This window comes from Echinococcus granulosus, assembly GCF_000524195.1.
Source record: "Echinococcus granulosus chromosome Unknown EG_S00032, whole genome shotgun sequence".
NCBI lineage: Eukaryota > Metazoa > Platyhelminthes > Cestoda > Cyclophyllidea > Taeniidae > Echinococcus > Echinococcus granulosus.
The window spans coordinates 787675-799895 of NW_020170412.1; the positions used below are offsets into that span (position 1 = coordinate 787675).

Genomic DNA, 12221 nt, shown 5'->3' on the forward strand with positions numbered 1-12221 from the left:
TGATGTGTGGGTTAATTTCCTCACAGGTAATGCTTTCCTTCGACAATGTATCCACACAGAATGCCACGAGCAAATCTTTTTGAAAGTAGGTTTGTCAACGCTTTTATGCGCTTAGCGTTTGAGCTACTCCTGATGTTGCTGATGGGTCGCATGAGTGCGGAAGGACTGGAGCGTCACTATTACATTTATCCCAATCGTGGAAGACTGAAAAGACTCATCGAGGATTAACCCGTCTAGGTTTACTTGGGCCGTGTCCTCTGTAAATTACGGGGTGGTAGCAGTGATGGAGATTGCAGTGTCGCAGATGAAATTACAAATCAGATGCATTTTATGGGATTCTTGCATCTGCCACCGTATCTCAGCGCCTTTATAACGCAGTTGTACTTCTCTCTTTTACGTAATCTACTCTTGCGCATGGCACACAGACTCCATGGGACCACGCCTCGCCACTGCTGCACCCCTCCTTCGACTGCGCAGACCGGGAGGGCTGGGCTGGACACCCCGTGGTCTCGGCCAACACTACGGAGGGCGAACGCACCAATCCTGAGATGGTACGATTTAACCTCCGACGCGTTCTTGGCTCTGGTGCCAATGGAACTATTGTCTTTGAGTACGTGTGTTTCCTTTCTCTCTCTGATCATATTTTATATTAATAAAAAGTCGTACATGAGGTGCTCGTCTGGCGAGTATTTCTAATGAGCATATAATTCCATAAAGTGGAAACATATTGCTTCAGAGGGACCTACGGGACACAGCCAGTGGCAGTGAAGCGGATTCTGCGTCGCGTTGAGTTGGAGAAAAGTTGGCTGCGCGAGCACCGCATCCTCATGAATCACCACCACGAACACCTCATTCGGTGCTTTTGGACGGTAAGGCTTCCTCATTTAAATGATACCACTAATTCCTTACTGCGCAAGCGAGGATCGCTACTTGCGGCTAGACTGGGTAGCATCTGAGCTGTCATTACCTGAAGAGGTCATTAAAGATTCCACGCTGGAGGTTAGTTATAAAAGACTGTGAGACTGGCAGCAGCAATGGCATGCTGAAACCGTGTGCTGTCGGTGTGGGGCTGAGTCGCTAGCGGCTGAAGTCGCGAATGCATTACAGTAAAAACCTGAGAATTGAGGCAGATGCCATTAGGCCACCTCTCAACTCATTCTTTCGTCATCCTCCACCTCTATTTATGCCTTCAGGGCAGTTCACCAAATTTTCACTACCTCGTGCTTCAACGTTGCTTGACTAGCCTGCTGGAGGCCCTGGACACCGAGGAAGGTGCTGCTTTGTCTGAGGGAAGGAATCCACTGAGTCGATTCGGTCTCCTGCCGGTGGAGTGCGTTCGTCAGCTCCTCAATGCCGTGGTCTTTCTGCACTCCAAGTCAATCGGTAGGTTACTCTTCCTTTGCTTTTGGAATTATCTTTATATGGAGACCGTCTAAGAATCTGGGGTTAATCTAATATGCAACTGAATTCCACCGTGGAAAGGATGTAGAATTGCAAGCAACCTGAAGCATGGACGGATAGTGCGCTCGACTGGTATGGACTTGGCTACTGGCTTACCGAGCATTGGTTCTCTTCGAAGGTTACAAACCTTCGGTACAGTGGTTAAATGAATGTAGTAAAGTACCAAAGCTCACTCCTGTGACCTGGGGATGACTCCTGTTACTCGATTGGTCAATTTCCTCGCTCTCTTATTTGTTGGTATGATTTCCACCCACTCCTAAACATGCAATGAGACGTCAACATTATTCCGAAGGTGCGCACTGCTTTGGACAAAGCAGCCGAAGTTTACAAACCGGAAAACTTGCTACAATAGAAAGCACTGGCACAAACACGCCATGGTAACGATTGTTACCCTACGCCCTCGTTCATCATGCGCACTGCCATCGGTTCGTTTAAACGTGGAGTGATGATTCGCTTCGTTACTCTCACGAGGACAGCACCACTTCTCAGTTGGCTTTGTTGTGTACCTTGAAGTCGTGAAAGGGTGCCTCTTTACTTGCATATTCTCCCTCAGCTCACCATGACAGTTCACCTTCAGTCCAGTAAGAACAACCTATTATTGTCACCGAAATTTCGCCCTTTTAATAGCTCTCACATGTATTTTTGTTGGAGTCATGGTGGGGTCAGACACTGAGCGTACTCTACGCCTTCAATGAAAACTAAATCACCAGATCAGTTGAAATGACTAATGCAGAAGAGAGGTAGTGTGACTGAGTCAAGAGTACAGTGGTTTCTGATAGCAGAACACCAGTTCGAATAATAGAAGCAGCTTTTGTCTTGAAAAAACAAACAGAACTTAACGAAAAGGAGAAAGCTCTAGATGCGTATTCACCGATGTAAGTTACTACAGACGTGTTGCTAGGTCTTGCCCCTCTGTTATTAAAAAGACTCATCCACGGTGGAATGACCTGACTGGCGATAAAAGAGTTCTGAAAGATCACATAGCTGTTTCATAGAATCGTTTCATCAAGATCGAAAGGATTGCATATTCTCTTGATTGTGAGTAGATAACAAGTAAAACCGTCTAGACGTTCATCGTTTTTGATCCGAGGGAGAGCGTCCACAACTGGTTCATTTTATTTGGATTGAGGGAGTCCTGTCAACGAGTACCAGATTCCATAAGCTATGCCTTCTCTCTCTCCCATAGTTCACCGGGACATCAAGCCGAGCAACATCTTTATCCTGGAGGCCACCCCCTCTTCGTCTCCTACTCCCTCCTCCTCCACTACTACCAGCACATCAGCTGTCAATCGTCTGGTTCTCGGCGACTTTGGCCTTTCATTGCCTCTAGAGAATGGGTTCTTCATCAATTCTATCTGTGTCGAGGCGCCCGCCAGCTCCACCACTGAAAACGGTGGAGGGTCAACGATTGGAGCCAGTGGTGCCTTTACCTTCGGAAGTCTCGGCTGGATGGCTCCAGAGATGTGTGCTTCATCGAAGGAAGCTTTGGTGAGACGACGTTAATCATGCCACCAAATAGTCTTATTTTCGATACTTCTTGAGCATGGTGAATTGAGAAAATCCTTAGTATCCTTTTCATCACGTCGTGTGGTTTAATTGACCTATCCCCTACACTTTTCGATCATGATTGATAAAAATATTTGTATGTGAGGTGAAAGCACCTCGTGGTAGTGGTTCGGCCAATCGCATAGCAGAGAGATTGTCCCACTTGAAGATCGACTTGTATCCTCTCTTCCACCACTTCTAGACCCAGTCAGTGGACGTCTTCGCGTTCGGTCTTGTGGCTTACTTCATCCTCTCCCTTGGTAGTCACCCATTTTTCGCTCCTCCGGAGGCAGTGTCTTCATCAGGGACTAAGGAGGCAGTGTCAGCAAGGCCAAGACACCTGCGCGAAGTCTACACCTCACTGGCAGGTCTTCAAAGCATGCAGAAGGCCATCAATGATCTTCAAGCGCCACGACTGAACGATCTTGACAACTGTGTTTGCGTGGTGGTAGAGGTGGTCGGTGGGGCGGATGAGGAGAAACCAGACAAGATGCGAAGTGGGTGTCTGTCCGTTTATTCCTTCCTCTCCCTTCCGTTCTGTGTCGGGACTACTTTAGGGGGGGAAGCGAGTGGTGGTGGGGGGGTTAAGGCACCCCCTTCTGTATTCATGTCCTCTCTTTTACTTTTCCGAGCCAATATTTCAGTGGGCACGATTAAATGACATTCGATATAGACTTGAATCTGGAAGTAGGTGACTTGCAGAAGATTAGCTTGTTGGAAGGCTGGCGGTTACCACTGGATATTCTTGATAGGATTCAAAAGATTGTGTTGTTTTGTTTTCCACAGAGTAACCGGACGTCATGGCTAATTAGCCCAAACGATATGCAATCGGCTTTACCTTTATTAGGTTGCCTGGCGAAACAGCTCATCCTGGAGGCCTTAACCCCTGACCCCTCTAACCGCTGTTCCATCGAGGTATTGGCTGGGTCACCACTCTTCTGGACAGCTGAGGACATTATGGCTTTCTATACAGTAAGTTTGCCTCTCTCCTCCCTACAGCTGAAAAAACTGCATGCGAGTTTGAAACGACATCGAAAACAAGAGATAATCTTCCACCCTTCCTCCTCCATCACGCAGGAGATCTCCAACTTCATGGACGAGTCAAAGCCACTCAAATTTGCCTCTGGCTCAGGCTCCTTTCACCTTTCGGCAGAGCGCACACGGCCAGGCGAAGGAGGAGGGAATGAGGTCGTGGTGACGGGGCCGGTGGATGTCTTTCATAGCGTCCGCCAGCATCTCTCCACTGCACTCGACGATCACTGGGGGCGCGTTTTCTCGAGTTCCTGGTTAGGCCATCTGGACGCCGTCCTGGTTGACGATCTACGCTCTGTCCGGACCTATCAGGTACCTCTCTTTATTCACACATCCAGCTGTTGAAAGAAGCGGCGTTTTTTCCGTCATTATGAGTCAGCCTGGATCCTACCTTTATACCACGAGGGCAGTTCGAGTTCGATCATCTCTGCCCACACTTACGGACTTAATCGAGTACTTATCTGACATCTGGAATGCCTCGGTACAGAAAGATGAGTCATTGCTCCTGATCCATTCTAGGACAGTATACATCATACCGTCATCTTGGCACCCTGCCCACGCCAAATTTTTGTTCACTGTTGCCACAAAAAGCCTCGTCCCGTGGAGGATTTCACCGTCAGTTACGCTTTAATCAACCGCCTGTGAGTTGGCAGACGCTCCGTGCGCTGAATGTACACAGCGATGACTGACGAGGCTGTCACGTACAGACGTGGGGCGATCTTTGAAGTGTTTACATCTTTTAAATGCCTTACTGCGGCTGTGCGTTCCATTCAATGCTACACACCGTTCCACGTAAGCAACAATCCTGGTTATTCGTCATCTTGTTTAGCGGTGTGTGGACTAGCCCTCGGCAGCTGCATCGACTACCGTCAGGTCAAGCCTAATTCTTGTCGTTTTGGTGTAGCTCGTGCATGCGAGTATTTAGATGCATGCTTCAGTCTCTCAGTGGTCATCCCTTTTTCTCTCCACAATTTCGAACATCTAGAAGTGGTTTAAACTAATTTCTTCTGGCGATGAGTCACTCCAGAGGTGGATACCGTCTCGGGTGTGGGAATATCCTTTTAACTGGAGACCAAGGTGTCAAGATCAGCCCTCACAAATGATTAGCATGAGTGATGATGAGACAATTGCATGCCACCCACACACCTACTTCAAAGTTGTGCGTGCGAGGGTGACACTAGTTGCCCCCAAACAAGACGCACTATATGTAACAGACTTCAGACGGAGTTGTTCATCATGCACCCCAAATATGTGGAAGAAAGACTGTGTCGGAAACTGGCAGGGCTACTGGACCACTAGGAAGAAAGCGGTATTCTTATATGACAATGCATTTCAATGCTTCATACCTTGTATCATCGTGGTAAGATTTGTACGTCAGGATAGAGTGGACTTGAAGAGGAGGGAAGTAGCGTTGTATCCTCCTCCAATATCAATGGCGGTGTGAAGGGCTGATTGATTACTCCTCGGCTTTTTTCCCACCAAGCGGCCTTGGGCTCATGTGAGGACTGTGATTGAACCAAGACAAGGTAACCTTGACCTGATTACTACCTTCTACACGTGGCGCTCAACCTGTATCAACAGTGGGAATAGTGGAATGAATGCCCATAAGTGGGCATTCGCCCGGGTTAATCGAACACACCTATGCGATATCAATAAGTTCAGTTAAATATGCATGGAGAACACAATTGAACTTTTTTCCATCTACTCTAAGGGGAAAAAAATAATAAGGTACACAGTTAGAGCTGTTTGCGTACTCGATTCCAGGATTGTCGTAAAGCCTGGATTATGTCGTGACTACCTAAAGTTCATTCTTCTATCATTTACAGAGTTACAAGTGGCAAACCCATAAGGCCTCAGCTTTTATTTAAATACTTTAATAGAGATCACTTTGTATACAGCAATACGTCGAACATTCTCTGGGTCGGTTTCCAAAGCCCGCCTTGCAGAAGGAGAAATGTTTAGTATGTGACACTAAGACTGTTGATAAATGCTTGGTTCTGGAATTTAACCCCTAATCAGGACCAATTCTATGCTACTATAGCACTTAAATGCCATTTAAAGGGTAGCTGATTACATTCCCTCTAGTTAACGTAAAGCTGGAGTACAGACGATGTCGCCTATTGGCTATTTGCTTCCAGCCAATCGCGTGTCACCACACTGTACAGATCATCGGCCATGCCCGTTGCAGCATAAATTCGCTGTGAATACTTGCAAAATAGTTGTTTACCTTTTTTGCATCGGATTTAAGGAATCATTTACCATTACAAAATAATCAACTAGCTACAGTCTTTTCAACTACTTACGTAGTAGTGTGGGTGCAAATGGGTACCTAATCAGTACGGTGTTTCGAAGATCTCTGGAGAAATTGTGATTGCAAATGGATTGGGTCTCAATAAGAACTCCGCTTATCCGTGAATTTCCGCACCCTCAGGGCACTACTGCATCCCCCGTTGGGTCACATTCATCGGATGATCGAGAGCCCAACTTCTCCATTCGTGTGTCTGTGCGTGCGCAGTTGAATCTGAGTCTCCTCATTCGTTTTTGTATAATAAATGTTGTAATGCTAGTGCGTTTCAACATTAAGGAGGAGGCTAATTTCCTGTGCCTAGAATGTTTTCTTCTAATGGGAAAAACTGATTTTAAAGAGGAATATGAAATTATACTAAGCGATTTAGTACGGTTCTGTAAATTGGATGGACGGGCAGACCGGTGGAAAACCAAGTGGACATACGAGTCGGCAATAAATTAGGCACACAGGAAGGATAGGCAGACCTGTCTCGACCACTCCATAATCCAAAGGTTCCATTTAACTCTATTTAACCGCAGGACAAATCGCTAACACAGCTATTGCGGGCGATTCGGAACAAACGGAACCACATTTGGTCGCTTCGTAATAAGGTGCGCGATGTACTGGGCTCAAGCGACACGGCGATGGCGGAGCATTGGAACTCGCGATTCCCCAGCCTCCTTCCTCTCACCTACTGCCTGGCTCGAGTCCACCTCGCGGAGGTGAATCACTTTCACCGCTTCCTGCCCGCTCCACTCACTGCAGATGCCGCTGAGCGCTTCATCAGTGAGCACTGCCATCCCTCTACTCCGGCGATGTGGGCGAGGTTGTCGGTGAGTGTCTCTGTCTCTCTATTTTCTGGCTACGATTCACTACTTTTTCGCTGCCTCCATTCTCTCTATTATAATTTCAGTTTGGCTCTGTTGGCGTTCTGTTTCCTAATGTCCCGCTTCCTTATGCGCAACTGCCCATATCTCTTCCTTAGATAACCGGTTAAGTTAGAATTGTATTTGGAATTATTGTGCTCTGAATATTTTACTTATTAAAAGTGTTCTGCTTTCTTGACTCCTGCTCCACTTCGCTTATGTTTGAGGGCGCACGACAAGCCAACCTCTTGACACAAATTCCAACAGTTGATGTTTGATGACCGCTTGATCGTTTAAGCTGGGGCAGTAGTCCTTGCTCTCTTCACTTTTTGGTGAACTGATAGTAATTATTAATTTCCAGATCTCGAAGCATGGTTCCCCACGCCCAGCGGATCACAAAGTTAGTCCACAAGTGGCGCTTCCATCGTTGGAATCGACGGTCAACGGTTGCGAAGAGATCAATAATAACAACATCGCTGGCATAAAGGTACGACAGCAAAAAGCTTTTGAATTACCTCCATTAATGTACTTTACTCCATCAATCTTGTTCTACCTGATTATTTGCGTGTTAGAGGTGGGATAAGATACCTTTCTCTACAGCAGCAGTGTGGAAAGGAAGCTTGCGTTCTCTTAGATTTTCATTGATAACACGACTTATAGGAAACCACTTTTGTGGAGCCGTGTTTCTAGCACTGGTTTGTATTGAACGATTTCAAGGACAAGACTGCATTCCTCCGGGTTCTTCAATTCATTGTTGGAGTTTCTGCGTGGTACTTCAGGCAGGTGTACAGTTAGGAGTGTAGCTGATCCCCCACCGTTGCCATTTCTTCTCACAGCAAAAGTTTCTCCTTCAAACAGAGATCGAAATGCTTCTGATAGACGTAAACGTGAACTCTAAGATCTCCGACCTCTATTAGAAGCGCTAGGGCTGAGGGATGAAACTCCACTTATTTATTCAAAAATTCTCTTACGGGTGTAGGTACAGACCTCCGAGCACGATTCGCCATTGCAAGCCAAACCCAGGGTCTGGTCTAAAGCGAGAACCCTAACCAATCCGTGGCATATACCTTCGAAACGGACCATCTCCGAAGAAAGCACCAATAACGGTGCTGCTAGCGTGGCCGTCAGTGAAGCTCCGGCAGCAGTCCTGGGTGTCACATTGATTGCGGCGAGCGGTGAGATGGTCAACCCAATTGAGGGAAACGAGGAAAACGATGAAACAGAAGGTTTTGTCCTCCAGAAGACGAAGAAGAGGATGCGCAAGCGCAAAACTGTTCCCAGCAGTGTGAGAACGAAGAATTTGTAGCCTTTTTTGTCCCTCACTTCTTCATGTACTCCTTTTTTATGCAATATTTATTTAATGATGCCATAAGTATCGTCTTTTTTGGTCTAAGAATGCTCGTGTGGTGACAAAACAATTGTTTTCCATCAGTAGCAACTAAGAAGGGGAATTTGTTCAAGCTAAGTAGCTAGACAAGTGAATAAACTTTTCCGCTCTGTGAAACAGGAGAATGCATAAAATCTGGTACGAGAAAGTGAAAACACCTCCGACGGATTACATCCTTGAAATGTGAGGACAGCTGAACTCTCTAAAATCGTATTCGCTGTAATAAAATGGATCCTACGTTTCAACATTCAGCCATCATACAGTTCGCGCAAGAGATTGCATGGAGCTAAGAGGTACTCGTGGGGGTACGATCTCCTTTCATATCCCACTGGACGGTGTTACCACGCCCCATGGTGACCGTTTCAATAACCACGAACCCGGAGGAGAGAAATTCCAACGCAAAACGAGGCTGCAGCAAGTACACAACACTGATCGTAACATCCACACTTGCATGCATTTGGGGGCAGGGGGTGGGGGCAGGGGCGGGGAAATGAGGTGGTGTATGCATTCATTCACCCCCTTAGTCTCAAGCATCACTGTGAGACACCTCAGAACACTGAGTCCCACCTACAAATTGAATCACCCTCTGCAATGCCTTTACTTGACTAAGGACGTGATATGCAAGGCGAGTCACTGACAAGCACACGACGGCGCTTTGAAGGGCCCTTGGAGCATTCAAGTACGTCCAAAGGAAAGCATCGACTACCAGTGAAGAGCCATGGCAAGGGCGACAAACAGTGGAGAATGAAAGTACGAAGCTATGAGGCACATTGGTTGTTTTCGACATTTACTCTGCACACTGACGTCTGCAAGCCATCCCTACCTGCCATCTCGGACACGCTACCCTGGACACGCTATCGCGGACACGCTGTCTGTCCCATCTCACCTGATAGTGCAGGTAGCGACGCACACGGTTTCGCATTCGCAGGGCAAAGATAACGGCAACGGTGATGATGAGCACGATGACGGTGGAGAAGGTCCACAGAACGGTCTTCACCTCCTTTGGAAAGCCTGTCGTCTGGATATTGGTGACCTGCATGGGTAGGAGTGGGCGACCAGAGCTGAAATCGACAAATGACAGCAATAATGGCATTCATTCAAGTGTGAAGTAAGTCACTGGAACAGTGCAAGGAGGTCAAAGCAATGCCGTGGCCCTACCCCCTCCTCCTCCTCCTCCTCCTCCTCATTACAACAAGGTGAGTGAATGAGTCTATCTACGAAGCACTTCAAATCACTTTAGTGGATGGACACAATAATTTATCCAAATAAGCACCCGTCTCGATGGTCACAGTAACGAGGGCTGAATGAGTACCCACCTACCTTCTTCGAACTGGCACTGATGGAACACTCACACGGTGTGGAACGAGATGGGCTTTCTACATGCAAACTGGATTTCACTAACATATTTCCACATCATCACCATCCAACTTGCAATGAAACGAGAATAGGAGCAACCCAGAAGAGCCTTTTGCATGCATGCACTGCGCGGTAACGATGCGTGTAAGTCCAACAATACGTCGCTCCCTACCGCACTCTCCACCCCACCTTCCCCTCAGCTTCACACCCTCGTATCATCAAATGCAATAAATTCGCTTCCAAAGCTGCAGAACCTCCTCCTCCTCCGCCTCACGTTTGTAATATGGCACTTGGAAAACGTGCGGTAGTAAATCACAATGCTCAGAATGCTTGAACGACTCGGTTCTGACGATGAACCACTCCGCGGTGGCGGCTGCATCGCGTTTAGGAGGGCCCTTTGATCTTGGCCATGAAGAATAGAGGGATACGTGTGGCAGTTGACACCTTCGAAGCAGTCGAGATCTACGTGCCGAGGACAGCCCTCACACATGTGCAACTCGAATGGTGAGGAAAACAAGTGTTTTACACCTACAGTAACCGAGAAGGGTGAGTCGTGGGACCTCGGAAGCTAAGCGAACGGACCTCGTCTACGTGTCACGCACCAACAACAATGACGGACAACAGACTTGCAAGACATGCCATTCACCTATCACTTCCTTCCAGTGCTTTATTCAAAGGCGCCATGACAGCCTGAAGTGGAACGAGACAAGGAAGGGCTGTCTGTTATTCCAACGTCCATTAAGCCAACAACCACACCCTCGGTTAGCCTCGAAACAATCCACCAACCCAATGCACACCTCACGTTCCCCTGACACGCGTCACTCCACACTCAGGCTATTTCGCCGACTTTGTGTGTCGGTGGGTGTGTGGTAGACTCCCACACGCAGTCGCCCACTGCGAAGTGTCCACTTACTACAGGCCAAGCAGTCACCACCGACACTTGTCTACTCGATGTGCACGCTTCCATAAGACAGTAAACGAGTGCATGGAAGACAAAGCACTTCCTTGCAAGAAATAGGCAAGAGTAGCGAGGCAGTGTGAGGTGGGTGCCACTTCCATCACCACGAGGCAACACAACACAAGACGTCACACCTTGCATCACCCCTACTCTCACGCACAGGAAGACTTGCACTTCACGTTGGCATGAATTAGATTGGATGGGAGGGGAAATGAGGGGGAGGGAGGACAGCCACCCAACCTTCCAGTGCTTAGCACCCTTTCCTCATGCTAGCATTACAACATTTTTAACAAAACTGCCTCCCCAACTCGAGTACCCCACAACTTCTCCAATAGTAATCGAATATTCCTCAATGACTCCCGTCTTGTCGCCCGTGCCACCAGTCCGCAGGACCTGTTGTGTCAACCACAATAAAGGTGCTTGTGTCTCACCCACCTTCAGACACCAAAAATGCACAACAACTTGAAAAGATGCGCCCGACGATTAAACGTAGGTATCTGCCCAACGTTGGTTACAAGGAATATGATTCTGATCACCCATACTACGGGAAGCAGAAAGAACATGGTTGATACGGAAAGGACGCTAGCAAGGAGGAGAATGGACACACCTGTGTGACTGGTCGGTCAGCTGGAAGAGGTGATGTGGTGGGCAGGACGGCGGCGACCAGATGGGGTTAATCTGTGGTGAGTCGGGCGAGAGGTAGTAGAGTCCAATGAGGCTTTTGGGCCAAAATCCCCCCACTTCTGTCTTCGGCATCACCAGACGACTGAGATCGAGGACAGCACTGTCGTCCCGCATGCTCTCGTAGGCTAGTCGCAGGTGCTCTGCCACTCGGTGCACGTGACGCGGCTTCAGTGCCACCTCGGCTAGCGTGTGAACGGCGTAGATTGGTGGCGAGTCTGCCTCGCCCACGTACAGTGCCGGTCTGGAAAGGGAAATAAACCTGTGAGATGCACATGCCGATATCCTATGCCTGATCTTCACCCAATGTCTTCCACCTAGTGTACGATTCCATTCCTTTTCAGGGGGACGTTGCCTCCGCCATGAGCCAGCTCAAAGAAGAGTGACGAAGAGTGCCAAACTCACACAAATGTATTAGCCCGACCGAGCTTTGCCTCCCACAAGGCCGACTGGGTTGAATAATGTGGTAGTGTGTAGGAGTGATTGAGAACAAGGGCGTAGGTTGTGAAGACGATGCGTCGTAGTCGGTGCGACTGCTGCGCACACTGGGCACCATGGTGCAATGTCATGGGCAGGAATGGATCGGCTGTGGATGGAGAAGTTGCTTGATCCCGCTTCTCCGTCTCTCCGACCTTGCTGGGTGATGGA

General features: G+C 48.1%; 2 protein-coding genes across 2 annotated transcripts; one reads left to right on the top strand and one right to left on the bottom strand. All coding sequences in view use genetic code 11, as the record gives it.

Moving 5' to 3' along the window:
* Nucleotides 1-29: 29 nt before the first annotated feature.
* Nucleotides 30-8497, top strand: EGR_04887 (Serine/threonine-protein kinase/endoribonuclease IRE2; the record flags this gene model as incomplete). Its single annotated transcript, XM_024494136.1, has 12 exons — nt 30-47; nt 426-610; nt 737-869; nt 1194-1383; nt 2648-2949; nt 3209-3503; nt 3854-3978; nt 4006-4350; nt 6470-6541; nt 6865-7158; nt 7553-7678; nt 8171-8497. 12 exons carry the CDS (start codon nt 30-32, stop codon nt 8495-8497), a joined length of 2412 nt encoding a protein of 803 aa, XP_024351525.1.
* A 367-nt stretch (nt 8498-8864) lies between these two features.
* EGR_04888 (serine/threonine protein kinase) lies at nt 8865-12142 on the bottom strand (the record flags this gene model as incomplete). Its single annotated transcript, XM_024494137.1, has 9 exons — nt 8865-8987; nt 9026-9145; nt 9217-9336; nt 9465-9611; nt 9737-9812; nt 9899-9954; nt 10189-10336; nt 11500-11817; nt 11979-12142. 9 exons carry the CDS (start codon nt 12140-12142, stop codon nt 8865-8867), a joined length of 1272 nt encoding a protein of 423 aa, XP_024351526.1.
* Nucleotides 12143-12221: the final 79 nt, after the last annotated feature.